At 52.8% G+C, this 17,336-nt stretch overlaps 2 protein-coding genes across 2 annotated transcripts in view; one reads left to right on the forward strand and one right to left on the reverse strand.

Moving 5' to 3' along the window:
* LOC139250247 (uncharacterized protein C22orf15-like) overlaps window positions 1-3,642 on the forward strand; it is a 347,512-nt gene extending 343,870 nt beyond the window's left edge. Inside the window, exons 2-5 of the mRNA XM_070872746.1 lie at window positions 295-381; window positions 1,546-1,668; window positions 2,526-2,600; window positions 3,491-3,642. Of these exons, the coding sequence (XP_070728847.1) occupies window positions 1,560-1,668; window positions 2,526-2,600; window positions 3,491-3,642 (336 nt within the window). The 5' untranslated portion in view covers window positions 295-381; window positions 1,546-1,559. The remainder of the gene's footprint in view (window positions 1-294; window positions 382-1,545; window positions 1,669-2,525; window positions 2,601-3,490) is intronic.
* Window positions 3,643-6,984: 3,342 nt separating this feature from the next.
* Window positions 6,985-15,646, reverse strand: chchd10 (coiled-coil-helix-coiled-coil-helix domain containing 10). Its single transcript, XM_070872747.1, has 4 exons — window positions 15,476-15,646; window positions 14,326-14,551; window positions 7,672-7,831; window positions 6,985-7,143 (listed from the first exon to the last, which is right to left on the reverse strand). Exons 1-4 carry the CDS (start codon window positions 15,502-15,504, stop codon window positions 7,133-7,135), a joined length of 426 nt encoding a protein of 141 aa, XP_070728848.1. The 5' UTR covers window positions 15,505-15,646; the 3' UTR covers window positions 6,985-7,132.
* Between the last annotated feature and the right edge of the window lie 1,690 nt (window positions 15,647-17,336).

Here is a 17,336-nt window from a genome sequence, read left to right on the forward strand (position 1 = left end):
CCGCTTGCTGGGGGCGGAGGCCGCACTGCCAGACTCTCAGGGTGCAATGATCTGCCGCCTGTCAATCCCCATTCACTCACTCGGTGCACCTTGTGCCGAGTTGGATATCCCGGCAAAGATCTCGGTGAGATTCGGGCCCATTACCGTGAGATGTAAATTAATCTGCCAGAGTGGGCACGTCTGTTGACTGATGATGGATAGAATCGGCACGGAGACCCAGAGCAAATTGTTGCGGTGTATTTATGTAACCTCCAACAAGTTGAGTGATTAATGCTGTATGTTCTTTGAATACAGCGGATCAGACGGAGATTTTCAATCACCAGTGCCGAATTGTGAACTTCATCAACTACATCAAACAGACATGTGCCTGTGGGACTGAAGGTAATGTGTGGTGGTGGGAGAAAACACCAAACTTGGACCATCTGCACTGAGACTAGAGCCAGCGTACAATGCTAGTATATGATCTTCCAAATGTGGGCTCAGTAGGTAAAGGGAAGAGGGGACCGAACAACAACCAGAAATACTAAAGAAAAAAGATTTGGATTAATACAGCGCCTTTCATGACCACCGGACATCTCAAAGCGCTTTACAGCCAATTAAGTACTTTTTGGAGTGTAGTCACTGTTGTAATATGGGAAACGCGTTTTTTAGTTTAGTTGGGCGGGCCATAGCGTCCACATGCCCGACACGAGATTCCCAAAGCAAGCGCTCTACTCTGAACTCCTTCAAGGCAAGCGAGCCCCAGGTGGGCAGAGGAAACGTTACAGGGACACCCTCAAAGCCTCCCTGATACAGTGCAACATTCCCACCGACATATGGGAGTCCCTGGCCAAAGACCGCCCTAAGTGGAGGAAGAACATCCAGGAGGGTGCTGAGCTCCTCGAGCCTCGTCGCCAAGAGCATGCAGAAACCACGCACAGGCAACGGAAGGAGCGTGCAGCAAACCAGTCCCACCCTCCCTTACCCTCAACCATTGTCTGTCCCATCTGTGACAGGGATTGTAATTCCCATATTGGACTGTTCAGCCACCTGAGAACTCACTTTTAGAGTGGAAGCAAGTCTTCCTCGATTTCAAGGGACTGCCTATGACGAAGGAAACGCGGCAGCCAATTTGCGCACAACAAGCTCCCACAAATAGCAATGTGATAATGACCAGATAATCTGTTTTTAGTGATAACGATTGAGGGATAAATACTGGGCAGGACACCAGAGAAAACTGCCCTGCTTTTCTTCAAAATAGTGCCACGGGATCTTTTACATCCACCTGAGAGGGCAGACGGGACCTCGGTTTAACGTCTCATCCGAAAGAGGGCACCTCCCGCAGTGCAGCGCTTCCTCAGCACTGCACTGCAGTGTCAGCCTGGATTTTGTGCTCAATTCCTGGAGTGGGACTTGAACCCACAACCTTCTGACTCAGAGGCGAGAGTGTTACCCACTGATTCAGGCATCCGTGGAATTGTAGTTACTGCCCTCGGGTGGCGAGTGCAGAAAGGAGGCGTAAATTGCGGTGCAATCTCAGATTTCTTCCCCTTTCATCGTTTCCAGCTTGCATCGACCTGATGGATGAGTGTGGGAACCTGATGAATCTCAGTGAGCGACCAAATTCCCTGGAACTTGCCAGCAACGTCCTGAAGGAGCGTCGGAGATATATTCTCATCAAAGTGACGAGTGAGTAAATGCAGAGCCTGTTCTATCATCAATCAATCCAGATAATGGGCTTGGGATATCGCAGCAAGAATGTTTGGAGTAGAGTTCACCCATCAGCACTGGAACAAGGGAGCCATACACACTGCGGTCAATGGGAAAACCGCCAGACACCCTGGCTGAATCAACACTCAGCTATAACTCAATCTCTGCCTATACTGGCAGGGTGAGAGGTGAGCACTGGGCCGGGGGTCAATGTCCAACTGTCCCAAAGTGTGAAAGGTCAGTGTGTGACCCAGTGTCCCAACCGGCCGGAGAGTCTAGAACCAGGGGTCACAGTCTCAGGATAAGGAGTCAACGATGTAAGACTGACATGAGGAGAAATTTCTTCACTCAGAGGGTTGTGAATCTTTGGAATTTTCTGCCCCAGAAGGCTGTGGATGCTGAATCGTTGAGTATATTCAGGGCTGAGATCAATACATTGTTTGGGCACGAGGGGAATCAAGGGACATGGGGATGGCGAGAAAGTGGAGTTGAGGCCGAAGATTGTTCATGATTACGAGGGGGATCAAGGGGTATGGCGAGAAAGCAGGAATGGGGTACTGAAGTTGCATGTTCAGCCATGAACTCATTGAATGGCGGTGCAGACTAGAAGGGCCGAATGGCCTACTCCTGCACCTATTTTCTATGTTTCAATGTTTCTATGATCTTATTGAATGGTGGAGCAGGCTCGAGGGGCCCACTGGCCCACTCCTGTTACTTAAATCCCCGCGTGAAAAGGACAGTGTCTGATTCACATGGGTGTGTGTCTTTGACGCTTGTATTTGACATATTTACTTGATGTGTTTATTTGGCACGCGCGTTTGTTGTGTATATTTTAGAAGACGATGATTGTGAGGGCTTCAAATATGAATCCATGTTGAAGAATCATGAGCGCTGGCATCCCATCCTGGCAGGTAAGTGAGTGTAGTGGGGGGTTAGTGTACCTGGGGGAGGGGGGAGGTTAGTGTACCCCTGGGGGAGTGTTAGTGTACTGGGGGAGAGGGGGGAGTTAATGTACCTGGGGGAGAGGGGATTAGTGTACACGGGGAGGGGGCGGTTAGTGTACCTGGGGGAGGTTAGTGTACTGGGGGAGGTTGGTGTACATGGGGAGAGGGGGGGTTAGTGTACCTCTGGGGGGGGGGGGGGGGTGTTAGTGTAGGGGGGGGAGGTTGGTTACTCCTGGTGGAGGGGGGGGGGTTTAGTGTACCTGGGGGAGGGAGGGTATGGTGTACCTGTGGGGGCGGTTCGTGTACCGGTGGGGGGGTTAGTGTACCTGGGGGAGGGGGGGGTTTAGTGTACCTGGGGGAGGGGTGGGGGGTTCGTGTACCTGGGGGAGGGGTGGGGGGTTCGTGTACCTTGGGGAGGGTTAGTGTACCTGGGGGAGGGGTTAGTGTATCTGGGAGGTGTGGGGTTAGTGTATCTGGGAGGTGTGGGGTTAGTGTATCTGGGAGGTGTGGGGTTAGTGTATCTGGGGGAGGGGTGGGGGAGATTAGTGTGCCTGGGGGAGAGATTAGTGTACCCCTGGGGGAGGGGGAGGCGGGTAGTGTACCTGGGGGGGGGCGGGGGTTCGTGTACCCCTGGGGGCGTATATCTGGGGGAGGGGGGAGATTAATGTACCTGGGGGAGGGGGAGGCGGGAGGAGAGGGGAGTATACCTGGGGGAGGGGGGCGGGTTTAGTGTTCCCGGGGGGAGGGGTGGCGGTATTGTACCGGGGGGGTGGTGGGGATTAGTGTGTGCTCGGGGGGTGGGTAACTAGGTCCTGTTCTTTGCTGCTGCCACCGCTGACCCTGTTGCTTGTTTTCAGACCAGCTCTGGAAGTTGTCCAATCCCCAGGACAGGAAGGAGTCGACAGCGAAGAAAACCCAACCCAAGGAGGTTGTTGTCATCCCACCCTCCAAAAACAAATCACCCTTCGGGGCTAAAAGGAACTCCAGAGTCACATATAAAGCTTTCTGAATATAATGGAAACTGTTTGAAAATAAAATTCTGTGCAAGGACCCGAGCAGCGAGCATTAATAACCGCAGCTAAGAGCCACATTGCGGATGGTAAAGTGTGTGTCTGTGGGAGGGGCTGGGTGTCCGAGTCTGATTTAAGTGTTACCAACCCAACTGTAGCCAACTAACTCTCACCAGACCAGGAATGAAACCCGAGCTTGTGGTAAAGTATCCCCCGAAATCAATCTCGCCCCAGTGCACAGTGACAGGAAAGTCAGGAGTGAGTGGGACAGCAAGCTGGCAAAGAGCAGATGGGAGAGATTGCCAATGTGGCCACTGTCCCAGGGTCCCTCACACACAGCATAGTTTGTGAATCAGAGAGCAGCTTGTTCCATCAACACTCAAGAGAGGACCCGGAACATACACTTTACATGCGTTGCCTGGCCTGTACCTCAAGTAAATGTTGGTCCCTTAGAAGATGAGAAGGGGGATTTAATAATGGGAAATGTGGAAATGGCTAAGACCTTAAACAATTATTTTGCTTCGGTCTTCACAGTGGAAGACACAAAAACCATGCCAAAAATTGCTGGTCACAGGAATGTGGGAAGGGAGGACCTTGAGACAATCACTATCACTAGGGGGGGTAGTGCTGGACAGGCTAATGGGACTCAAGATAAACAAATCCCCTGGTCCTGATGAAATGCATCCCAGGGTATTAAAAGAGATGGTGGAAGTTATAGCAGATACATTCGTTATAATCTACCAAAATTCTCTGGACTCTGAGGAGGTACCATCGGATTGGAAAGCAGCTAATGTAACGCCTCTGTTTAAAAAAGGGGGCAGACAAAAAGCAGGTAACTATAAGCCGGTTAGTTTAACATCTGTAGTGGGGAAAATGCTTGAAGCTATCATTAAGGAAGAAATAGCGGGACATCTGGATAGGAATAGTGCAATCAAGCAGACGCAACATGGATTCATGAAGGGGAAATCATGTTTAATTAATTTACTGGAATTCTTTGAGGATATAACGAGCATGGTGGATAGAGGTGTACCGATGGATGTGGTGTATTTAGATTTCCAAAAGGCATTCGATAAGGTGCCACACAAAAGTTTACTGCAGAAGATAAAGGTACGCGGAGTCAGAGGAAATGTATTAGCATGGATAGAGAATTGGCTGGCTAAGCAAAGAGTCGGGATAAATGGGTCCTTTTCGGGTTGGAAATCGGTGGTTAGTGGTGTGCCACAGGGATCGGTGCTGGGACCACAACTGTTTACAATATACATAGATGACCTGGAAGAGGGGACAGAGTGTAGTGTAACAAAATTTGCAGATTACACAAAGATTAGTGGAAAGCGGGTTGTGTAGAGGACACAGAGAGGCTACAAAGAGATTTAGATTGGTTAAGCGAATGGGCTAAGGTTTGGCAGATGGAATACAATGTCGGAAAATGTGAGGTCATCCACCTTGGGGAAAAAAAAGTAAAAGGGAATATTATTTGAATGGGGAGAAATTACAACATGCTGCGGTGCAGAGGGACCTGGGGATGAATCCCAAAAAGTTAGTTTGCAGGTGCAGCAGGTAATCAGGAAGGCGAATGGAATGTTGACTTTCATTGTGAGAGGGATGGAGTACAAAAGCAGGGAGGTCCTGCTGCAACTGTATAGGGTATTGGTGAGGCCGCACCTGGAGTACTGCGTTTTGGTCACCTTACTTAAGGAAGGATATACTAGCTTTGGAGCGGGTACAGAGACGATTCACTCGGCTGATTCCGGAGATGAGGGGGTTACCTTATGATGATAGATTGAGTAGACTGGGTCTTTACTCGTTGGAGTTCAGACGGATGAGGGGTGATCTTATAGAAACATTTAAAATAATGAAAGGGATAGACAAGATAGAGGCAGAGAGGTTGTTTCCACTGGTCGGGGAGACTAGAACTAGAGGGCACAGCCTCAAAATACGGCAGAGCCAATTTAAAACCGAGTTGAGACGGAATTTCGTCTCCCAGAGGGTTGTGAATCTGTGGAATTCTCTGCCCAAGGAAGCAGTTGAGGCTGGCTCATTGAATGTATTCAAATCACAGATAGATAGATTTTTAACCAGTAAGGGAATTAAGGGTTATGGGGAGCGGGCGGGTAATTGGAGCGGAGTCCACGGCCAGATCAGCCATGATCTTGTTGAATGGCCTACTCCTGTTCCCAATTCTTATGTATTTGCAAGGACAATACCAGAGCTGAGACATTATAACCATCAGGATAGACTGAACAGGCTGGGCTCATTTTTCTAGAAAAGACTGAGGTGATGTAATAAAAGGTCGAAGATTATGAAAGGGGCTTTGACAAGGTAGACATAGAAATGGTTCCACTTGTGGGGGAGACCAGAACTCATGGCCATAAATATAAGATTGTGATTAATAAATCCAAGAGAGAATTCAGGAGAAGGTCTTTACACAGAATGGGGAGAATGTGGAACTCGATGCCACAAAGAGTTTGAGGCGAATAGCAGAGAAGTACATGAGTAAGGAATAGACAGATATGGCTTCAGGTGGAGATGAGGCAAGGTGGGATGAATGGCCTGTTGGTGTGTGGTAAACAGGTGGCCATCTTGCCTATGCTGCCTGTGAGCAGCTCTTTGGTAGTACCACGCCTGGTCTTCCCCCACAGCCCTGTAACTCCCCCCCCCTCTCCAGTATTTATCCAATCCTCTGCTAATGTTACTATTGAATCAGCTGCCATCATCCTTTCAGGGAGTGCGATCCAGATCACAACTTGCTGTGTTAAACACGTTTTCTTATCTCTCCTCTTTTTTGCCAATGACCTTAAATTAGTGTCCTTTGACAACTGACAGAGGGGTCAATGATTTAAAGTCAGTGGTAGAAGGATTAGAGGGGAGCGGTGAACTTTCTTCACCCAGAGGGTGGTGGGGGTCTGGAACTCACTGCCTGAAAGGGTGGCAGCGGCATTTAAAATGTACCTGGACCTGCAGGGCTACGGACTGAGAGCTGGAAAGTGGGATTTTCCTGGATAGCTTTCAGCTGGCGCGGACACGATGGGCTGAATGGACTCCTTCCATGCTGTAAATTTTTATGATTTGACGATCCTTCTGCCACTGGAAACAGTTTATTTTTTAAACTCTATCAAAACCATTCATTTTTAACACCTCCATCAAATCTCTGCTTTGAGAACCACCCCAGCCTCTTCAGTCTCTCCACATTACAATGCAATGTAATGATCTATAGCAAACACAGGTAAATGGTACCCAGTCCCAAACCAGAACATGAGTAACCACATGGCAACCCGAGACCCTGCTCGGAATTATAGTGATTCCCATCCACTTCCCAGCTTATAAGCAGAGGCAGAGCCAAATCACACAAGGAGATTTTATTAACATCTAGTGACTGTACACTATTGAGGTCTCTGCTATTTCACTAAAATCACCACAGGGGCACGATTGGGGTCATCGCATTCCCGTTTCTGCTCCTCACATCGTCGGCTCCAATTAGCAGCGCCCACTTCAGGATACACCTGGTAAAAAGAGATCACAAGAATTACAAGAGGTGTAATCCCACCCCAGGGGACAGGGGCTCATTTCAGCCAAAATGGGCTGTGTCGCCATTACTGACATCATCAGCAGCGGGGGGGGGGGGGGGGGGGGCAGTATTCACACCCACCTGCTCCTGTTCCCACTCTTACACCCCCACCCCACTCCTGCCTCCCTCTCCATCCCACTCTTCCCTCCTCCCTCTCCATCCCACTCTTCCCTCCCTCCCTCCCTCCTATGTGCAGGCTCACACAGCACCAATTTATTTTCATGTCCTTTCCTGCAGGGGGTCAGTTTACAGTCAGTAGCTATAACCATGGTGGGCTCCAGCTGAAAATTGTGGAGTAGCGAGTTCGGCTGACAATGCAGCACTGACCAGGTACTCGCTGGTCTGTTGGGGTCCGGTACCACTACAGGCCGTGCATTTACATGCTGTGCCACAGGGAAGGGGTAATCACAGTCATATATAAACACATTAAAACCAACAGCAGTTCTGAACATTTCCCACTTACCATGTGAAGATTTGCATTGTTTCAACACCTCGTTGAAACCATCGCAGAGTGTCAGGTCATGCTGGTTCTGGGCGCACTCCAGGAACTGCCGCATCTCAAACTGGCAGGGCCAGTTCTGCTGGGCCTGTGGCTGGGCTGGAGGGGCTGCCATTGGGGGCTCCTACAGGATCAAAGACCAACTGTCAGAGCAAAGTATTACATCGCGCTGGACGGCTGAAATGGGCTGGTCAGCCCCACGGATCTGTTGGTGCCTTTCCTCCCACAACACCACATTCACTTCATCGGCTTTTTCTTCATGCACCTATCCAAACTGATCTTGAAGGATGAGTTTGTGCCTCGACCACTAACCCTAGAATTGAATTCCACAGCTTCACAACTCAGGTTTGTTTGCTTTCGGTTCTAACCGTAGAATGATACAGCACAGGAGACCATTTGGCCCATCATGCCAGTGCTAGCTCTGTGGTAGAGCTATCCAATTAATCCCACTTCCCTGCACTTTCCCCATAGCCCAGTAAATGTTTCCTCTTCAAGTATCCATCCAATTCCCTTTTAAAAATGATTACTGAATCTGCTTCCACCACCCTTTCAGGCAGTGCGATCCAGATCACAGCAAGTCACTGCAAAAAAATACATTGTCATCTCTAGTTCTTTTGTCAATCACCTTAAATCACATTAAGCAGTGACAGTGACAGAGGGTAATGAGTGGTCCGAGAGAGGGGTCTGAATTAACCCAGTGACAGTGACAGTGGGTAATGAGTGGTCCGAGAGAGGGGTCTGAATTAACCCAGTGACAGTGACAGAGGGTAATGAGCGGTCCGAGAGAGGGGTCTGAATTAACCCAGTGACAGTGACAGTGGGTAATGAGTGGCCCGAGAGAGGGGCCTGAATTAACCCAGTGACAGTGACAGAGGGTAATGAGTGGTCCGAGAGCGGGGCCTGAATTAACCCAGTGACAGTGACAGTGGGTAATGAGCGGTCCGAGAGCGGGGCCTGAATTAACCCAGTGACAGTGACAGTGACAGTGGGTAATGAGTGGTCCGAGAGAGGGGCCTGAATTAACCCAGTGACAGTGACAGTGGGTAATGAGTGGTCCGAGAGAGGGGCCTGAATTAACTCAGTGACAGTGACAGAGGGTAATGAGCGGTCCGAGAGCGGGGCCTGAATTAACCCAGTGACAGTGACAGTGGGTAATGAGTAGTCCGAGAGAGGGACCTGAATTAACCCAGTGACAGTGACAGAGGGTAATGAGTGGTCCGAGAGAGGGGTCTGAATTAACCCAGTGACAGTGACAGAGGGTAATGAGCGGTCCGAGAGCGGGGCCTGAATTAACCCAGTGACAGTGACAGTGGGTAATGAGTGGCCCGAGAGAGGGGACTGAATTAACCCAGTGACAGTGACAGTGGGTAATGAGTGGTCCGAGAGCGGGGCCTGAATTAACCCAGTGACAGTGACAGAGGGTAATGAGCGGTCCGAGAGAGGGGCCTGAATTAACCCAGTGACAGGGACAGAGGGTAATGAGTGGCCCGAGACAGGGGCCTGAATTAACCCAGTGACAGTGACAGTGGGTAATGAGCGGTCCGAGAGAGGGGCCTGAATTAACCCAGTGACAGTGACAGAGGGTAATGAGTGGTCCGAGAGAGGGGCCTGAATTAACCCAGTGACAGTGACAGAGGGTAATGAGTGGTCCGAGTGAGGGGTCTGAATTAACCCAGTGACAGTGACAGAGGGTAATGAGTGGTCCGAGAGAGGGGCCTGAATTAACCCAGTGACAGTGACAGAGGGCAATGAGTGGTCCGAGAGCGGGGCCTGAATTAACCCAGTGACAGTGACAGTGGGTAATGAGTGGTCCGAGAGAGGGGCCTGAATTAACCCAGTGACAGTGACAGAGGGTAATGAGCGGCTCGAGAGAGGGGTCTGAATTAAGCCAGTGACAGTGACAGAGGGTAATGAGTGGTCCGAGAGAGGGGCCTGAATTAACCCAGTGACAGTGACAGAGGGTAATGAGTAGCCCGAGAGAGGGGCCTGAATTAAGCCAGTGACAGTGGGTAAAGAGTGGTCCGAGAGAGGGGACTGAATTAACCCAGTGACAGTGGGTAATGAGTGGTCCGAGAGAGGGGCCTGAATTAACCCAGTGACAGTGACAGTGGGTAATGAGTGGTCCGAGAGAGGGGCCTGAATTAACCCAGTGACAGTGACAGTGGGTAATGAGTGGTCCGAGAGAGGGGCCTGAATTAACCCAGTGACAGTGACAGAGGTTAATGAGCAGTCCGAGAGAGGGGTCTGAATTAACCCAGTGACAGTGACAGTGGGTAATGAGTGGTCCGAGAGAGGGGCCTGAATTAACCCAGTGACAGTGACAGAGGGTAATGAGTGGTCCGAGAGAGGGGCCTGAATTAACCCAGTGACAGTGACAGAGGGTAATGAGCGGCTCGAGAGAGGGGCCTGAATTAACCCAGTGACAGTGACAGAGGGTAATGAGTGGTCCGAGAGAGGGGTCTGAATTAACCCAGTGACAGTGACAGAGGGTAATGAGCGGCTCGAGAGAGGGGCCTGAATTAACCTAGTGACAGTGACAGAGGGTAATGAGTGGTCCGAGAGAGGGGCCTGAATTAACCCAGTGACAGTGACAGAGGGTAATGAGTGGCCCGAGAGAGGGGCCTGAATTAACCCAGTGACAGAGGGTAATGAGTGGTCCGAGAGCGGGGTCTGAATTAACCCAGTGACAGTGACAGAGGGCAATGAGTGGTCCGAGAGCGGGGCCTGAATTAACCCAGTGACAGTGACAGTGGGTAATGAGTGGTCCGAGAGAGGGGCCTGAATTAACCCAGTGACAGTGACAGTGGGTAATGAGTGGTCCGAGAGCGGGGCCTGAATTAACCCAGTGACAGTGACAGAGGGTAATGAGTGGTCCGAGAGAGGGGCCTGAATTAACCCAGTGACAGTGACAGAGGGTAATGAGTAGCCCGAGAGAGGGGCCTGAATTAAGCCAGTGACAGTGACAGAGGTTAATGAGCAGTCCGAGAGAGGGGTCTGAATTAACCCAGTGACAGTGACAGTGGGTAATGAGTGGTCCGAGAGAGGGGCCTGAATTAACCCAGTGACAGTGACAGAGGGTAATGAGTGGTCCGAGAGAGGGGCCTGAATTAACCCAGTGACAGTGACAGAGGGTAATGAGCGGCTCGAGAGAGGGGCCTGAATTAACCCAGTGACAGTGACAGAGGGTAATGAGTGGTCCGAGAGAGGGGTCTGAATTAACCCAGTGACAGTGACAGAGGGTAATGAGCGGCTCGAGAGAGGGGCCTGAATTAACCTAGTGACAGTGACAGAGGGTAATGAGTGGTCCGAGAGAGGGGCCTGAATTAACCCAGTGACAGAGGGTAATGAGTGGTCCGAGAGCGGGGTCTGAATTAACCCAGTGACAGTGACAGAGGGCAATGAGTGGTCCGAGAGCGGGGCCTGAATTAACCCAGTGACAGTGACAGTGGGTAATGAGTGGTCCGAGAGAGGGGCCTGAATTAACCCAGTGACAGTGACAGTGGGTAATGAGTGGTCCGAGAGAGGGGTCTGAATTAACCCAGTGACAGTGACAGAGGGTAATGAGTGATCCGAGAGAGGGGTCTGAATTAACCCAGTGACAGTGACAGAGGGCAATGAGTGGTCCGAGAGCGGGGCCTGAATTAACCCAGTGACAGTGACAGTGGGTAATGAGTGGTCCGAGAGCGGGGCCTGAATTAATCCAGTGACAGTGACAGTGGGTAATGAGTGGTCCGAGAGCGGGGCCTGAATTAACCCAGTGACAGTGACAGTGGGTAATGAGTGGTCCGAGAGCGGGGCCTGAATTAACCCAGTGACAGCGGGGAGGCTCTGAATCAAAAACAAGAAAAAGTAATCAAAGCATGACATCACAGGAGAGCAGGTCGGTGATTGGTTGGTGTGTATTAGCTTTTTTTGTGCTCTCTAAGTTAGGGAAGGGGGTTAAATTAAGAGCTGAGGAGCTGTAACTTGCTCGTACTAGATAAAATAAATAAAACTAAAATATCGATTGAATAAAAGCTTGAACCAATTAATTCATATGTAAAACAAGGTTAGAGGGGGCCAGGCAGGTGGTGTGCTGTAACTGCAGCATGTGGGAGTTGGTGGAGAGCATCGCGATCCCCAGTGACCACATCTGCAGTAAGTGTCTGCAGCTCGAGGAACTTCGGCTCAGAGTTGTTGGAGCACGAGCTGCAGACATTGCACTGATCAGGGAGGGGGAGAGTTACCTGGACACTTTGCTCCAGGAGGCAGTCACACCCCTTAGATTCAATAGTACTGTCGAGTTCATCAATGGTCAGGGACAGGAAGGTATGGGGACCCAGGATATAGTGATGGAGGAGCCTCAGCCCTTGACCCTGCCCAACGGGTATAAGGTACTTGCTGTCTGTATGGGTGAGGAAAAGGACTGCAGGGAGTTTGGGCAAACTGACCATGGCACCGTGGTACAGGGAGCCATCCAAGTGTGGCAGTGATAGGCGACAGTATAGCAAGGGGGATCGATACTGTTCGCTGCAGCTGTGAAAGTGAGTCCTGAAGGCTGTGTTACCTTCCCGGTGCCAGGGTTAAGGATACTTCCTCGCGGCTGGGGAAGAATTTGGAGTGGGAAGGGGAGGATCCAGTTGTTGTGGTCAGTGTAGGAACCAATGACATAGGCTGAACTAAGAATAAGGTTCTGCTGAGGGAGTTTGAGGAGCTAGGGTCCAAATTAATAAGCAGAACCTCAAGGGTAATAATCTCTGGATTAATACCCGAGTCACGTGCAAATTGGCATAGGGTCAAGTAAATCAGAGAGTTAAATGCATAGCTCAGAGAGAGGTGTGGGAGGAAGGGGTTTTAATACAGTGGGCACTGGCACCAGTACTGGGGAAAGAGAGAACTGTTCTGTCGGGACGGGCTTCACTTCAACCGGGCTGGGACCAGCGTCCTGGCGAATCGAATTAACTAGGGCTGTAGATAGGGCTTAAAACACCTGTGAACTCGTCCCTTTTTGGCGTGGAAGCAAGTCATCCTTGATACGAGGCACCACCTATGATGAGTATATTTGAATTTCCAAAAGGCGTTCGATAAGGTGTCACATAAAAGGTAAGGGCTCATGGGGTTGGGGGTAATATAGTAGCATGGATAAAGGATGGTTAATGGACAGAAAATGGAGAATCGGGATAAACGGGTCTTTTTCAGGTTGGCAGGCTGTAACTAGTGGGGTGCCGCAAGTGCGTCAGCTAGTGACAATTATACTAATGACCTCGATGAAGGGACCGAGTGCAATGTATCCAAGTCTGCGGATAATACAAAGCTATGTGGGACATCATCATAGGCAGTCCCTCGAATTGAAGATGACTTGCTTCTACGTCTAGAAGTTCACAGGTGTTTCAATGAAGGACCTAAGGACTTAATGTGGGACAGTAAGCAGTGAGGAGAACACAAAGCGTCTGTAAAGGGATATAGATAGACTGAGTGAGTGGGCAGTGAGGTGACAGATGGAATATAATGTGGGGAAATGTGAGGTTACTCACTTTGGTAGGAAGAATAGAAAAACAGAATGTTTTTTAAATGGTGAGAAACGTTTAAATGTTGGTGTTGAGAGATTTGGGGGTCCTTGTGCAGGAAACACAGAAAGCGAGCATGCAGGTAAAGCAAGCAATAAGGAAGGCAAATGGCATGTTATCGGAGTATAAGAGTAAGGAAGTCTTGCTACAACTGTACAGGCCCTGGTGAGACCACAGCTGGAGTACTGTGCACAGCTTTGGTCTCCTTATCTAAGGAAGGATATACTTGTCCAACATCCCGAATACGGAATTCCGAAAACCGGACATTTTTAAGACACCAAGATGGCGACACCGGGCAGTGAGGGACGAGGAAACCGGTTAAAAAATGCATCGCTGGGATTGGCGAGGTCCGAAATCCGGCACAGACTCGGTCGGGCCCAAGGATCCCGGATTTCAGACATTTTACCTGTGCTTGCCTTGGAGACGGTGCAACGGAGGTCCACCAGACTGATTCCTGGGATGAGGGGGCTGTCCTATGAGGAGAGATTGAGCCTATACACTCTGGGGTTTAGAAGAATGAGAGGTGATCTCATTGATAGATGCAAGATTCTGAAGGGGAGTTGACAGGGTAGATGCTGAGGTTGTTTCCCCCAGGCTGGGGAGTCCAGAACCAGGGGGCACAGTCTCAGGATAAGGGGTCGGCCATTTAAGACCGAGAGGAGGAATTTCTTCACTCAGAGGATTGCGAATCTTTGGAATTCTCTGCCCCAAAGAGCTGTGGATGCTGAGTCTCTGAATATATTCAGGGCGGAGACAGAGATCTTTGGACGCATGGGGAAATCAATGGATATGGAGACCGGGCAGGAAAGTGGAGTTGAAGTCGATGATCAGCCATGGGCCCACTCCTGCTCCTAATTCTTATGTTCTTAAATCTATGTCCTCTGGTTACAGGCCCCTCTGACAATGGAAACGTTTTTTTTTTCTTTACTCGAACACCTCCATCAAATCTCCTCTGCTCCAAGAGAACAACCCCATCTCCAGTCTCCCCACATAATTGAAGTCCATCACCCTTGGTACCACACCCCACCCCCCATCCCCACTCCCTCCCCCATCTCCTCGGCCTCCCCCGTACCTGGTAGGTGACGTCTGCCTTGGCGGGCTCAGAGCTGCTCCCTCCGCTGAAGGCCCCGGTCAGTGCGCTCCCCATCATGTGACCCACGGCCGAGCCCACCGCCACTCCTGCTGCCGTGGTGGCCATCTGTGCCATCAGGCCGGGCTGCTGGGGCTGGGGTGGGACAGGAGCGACTGCTGCTGGTGGGGGGCGAGCAGGGACGGAGGCACGTGGTGGAGCTGGGCGGCTGCAACATAAACAACAATCTGTTACTGAGCATTGGGTGCAGTGCGTGGGGGAGGGGGGGGACGGACAGTGAGTGTGTTGGGGGGGGGAGGGCAGTGAGCGTGGGGGGCAGTGTGCGTGGGGGGCAGTGATTGTGTTGGGGGGGCAGTGATTGTGTTGGGGGGGCAGTGATAGTGTTGGGGGGCAGTGATTGTGTTGGGGGGGGCAGTGATTGTGTTGGGGGGGGGGCAGTGTGTGTGGGGGACAGTGATTGTGTTGGGGGGGGGCAGTGTGTGTGGGGGGCAGTGATTGTGTTGGGGGGGGGGGCAATGTGTGTGGGGGGCAGTGATTGTGTTGGGGGGGGGCAGTGATTGTGTTGGGGAGGGCAGTGATTGTGTTGGGGGGGCAGTGATTGTGTTGGGGGGGGGCAGTGTGTGGGGGGGGGCAGTGTGTGGGGGGGGGCAGTGTGTGGGGGGGCAGTGATTGTGTGGGGGGGGGCAGTGTGTGGGGGGGGGCAGTGTGTGGGGGGGGGCAGTGTGTGGGGGGGGGCAGTGTGTGGGGGGGCAGTGATTGTGTTGGGGGGGGGCAGTGTGTGGGGGGGGGGGGGCAGTGTGTGGGGGGGGGCAGTGATTGTGTTGGGGGGGGGGCAGTGATTGTGTTGGGGGGGGGCAGTGTGTGGGGGGGGGGGGCAGTGTGTGGGGGGGGGCAGTGATTGTGTTGGGGGGGGGCAGTGATTGTGTGGGGGGGGGGCAGTGATTGTGTTGGGGGGGGGGCAGTGTGTGGGGGGGGGCAGTGATTGTGTTGGGGGGGGGGGGGGGCTGCCCCGTGCCCCGGTGAATGGCGCGGCCTCGGCCTGGGCCCGAGCTGTGACCTCGGCCTGCCCTTCAGGGAGATGTCCGAGGCTCGCTCCACCCCACCCGGCCCGGCCCGGCCCGGCGGCCCTTACCTGGCTCGGCTGCGACTCCCTCGGGGCATGGTTGCGGTGCGGCGTGCGGTGTGTGCCGGTCGGTTTGTCGCGGGGTGGGTGCCGGGGTCCAGATCCGGCTTCTCTCTCGTTGCCTAACGCCGGGCAAAGTCTGAGTCACAGCATGCGTCACCGCCGACGTTATTGCGCCGCCCTTGCGTCACATGGTGGCCCCGCCTCCTTATCCGAAGTACTGCCTCTCTGACAGTGCGGCGCTCCCTCAGCACTGCCTCTCTGACAGTGCGGCGCTCCCTCAGTACTGCCCCTCCGACAGTGCGGCGCTCCCTCAGTACTGCCCCTCCGACAGTGCGGCGCTCCCTCAGTACTGCCCCTCCGACAGTGCGGCGCTCCCTCAGTACTGCCCCTCCGACAGTGCGGCGCTCCCTCAGCACTGCCTCTCTGACAGTGCGGCGCTCCCTCAGCACTGCCTCTCTGACAGTGCGGGGCTCCCTCAGTACTGCCCCTCCGACAGTGCGGCACTCCCTCAGCACTGCCCCTCCGACAGTGCGGGGCTCCCTCAGCACTGCCTCTCCGACAGTGCGGCGCTCCCTCAACACTGCCTCTCTGACAGTGCGGCGCTCCCTCAGCACTGCCCCTCCGACAGTGCGGCGCTCCCTCAGCACTGCCTCTCCGACAGTGCGGCGCTCCCTTTAGTACTGCCCCTCCGACAGTGCGGGGCTCCCTCAGTACTGCCCCTCCGACAGTGCGGCGCTCCCTCAACACTGCCTCTCTGACAGTGCGGCGCTCCCTCAGCACTGCCCCTCCGACAGTGCGGCACTCCCTCAGCACTGCCTCTCCGACATTGCCACGTTCCCTCAGCACTGCCCCTCCGACAGTGCGGCGCTCCCTCAGCATTGCCTCTCCGACAGTGCGACGTTCCCTCAGCACTGCCCCTCCGACAGTGCGGCGCTCCCTCAGCACTGCCTCTCCGACAGTGCGGCGCTCCCTTTAGTACTGCCCCTCCGACAGTGCGGCGCTCCCTCTGCACTGCCTCTCCAACAGTGCGACGTTCCCTCAGTACTGCCCCTCCGACAGTGTGGCACTCCCTCAGTACTGCCCCTCCGACAGTGCGCCGCTCCCTCAGCACTGCCCTCCGACAGTGTGGAGCTCCCTCAGTACTGCCCCTCCGACAGTGAAGCACTCCCTCAGTACTGCCCCTCCGACAGTGAAGCACTCCCTCAGTACTGCCCCTCCGACAGTGAAGCACTCCCTCAGTACTGCCCTCCGACAGTGCGGTGCTCACTCAGTACTGCCCTTGCGACAGTGCGGTGCTCCCTCAGTACTGCTCCTCCCACAGTGCGGCGCTCCCTCAGTACTGCCCTCCGACAGTACAGTGCTCCTTCAGCACTGCCTCTCCGACAGTGTGGCACTCCCTCAGTACTGCCCCTCCGACTGTGCGGCACTCTCTCAGTACTGGTCTATAGTTTCCTGCTTCAAAGGTGGGCAGAGGAACCGTTACAAGGACACCCTCAAACCCTCCCTGATAAAGTGCAACATCCCCACTGACAACTGGGAGTCCTTGGCCAAATACCGCCCTAAGTGGAGGAAGTGCACCCGGGAGGGCGCTGAGCACCTCGAGTCTCATCGGCGAGAGCATGCAGAAATCAAGCGCAGGCAGCGGAAGGAGCGTGCAGCAAACCAGTCCCACCCACCCCTTCCCTCAACCCACTGTCTGTCCCACTTCTGACAGAGACTGTGGTTCTCGTATTGGACTGTTCAGCCACCTAAGAACACATGTTAAGCCTGGAAGCAATTCTTCCTCGATTTCGGGGACTGCCTATGATGATGATGATAGTTTCCTACTTTTTGTCTGTCTCCTTTTTTAGATTGGGGCATTACATTT

The sequence above is a fragment of the Pristiophorus japonicus genome, unplaced genomic scaffold (assembly GCF_044704955.1).
Source record: "Pristiophorus japonicus isolate sPriJap1 unplaced genomic scaffold, sPriJap1.hap1 HAP1_SCAFFOLD_358, whole genome shotgun sequence".
In the NCBI taxonomy this organism is placed as follows: domain Eukaryota; kingdom Metazoa; phylum Chordata; class Chondrichthyes; family Pristiophoridae; genus Pristiophorus; species Pristiophorus japonicus.

What these genes read in the sequence shown, in the direction of transcription:
- chchd10 (XM_070872747.1), bottom strand. Translation starts at nt 15,504, where the DNA reads ATGCCCCGAGGGAGTCGCAGCCGAGCCAG. An exon ending in GGGAGTCGCAGCCGAGCCAG is followed by an intron (nt 14,552 to 15,475) that starts GTAAGGGCCGCC and finishes TTTATGTTGCAG; the next exon opens with CCGCCCAGCTCCACCACGTG. An exon ending in AGGCAGACGTCACCTACCAG is followed by an intron (nt 7,832 to 14,325) that starts GTACGGGGGAGG and finishes TTGATCCTGTAG; the next exon opens with GAGCCCCCAATGGCAGCCCC.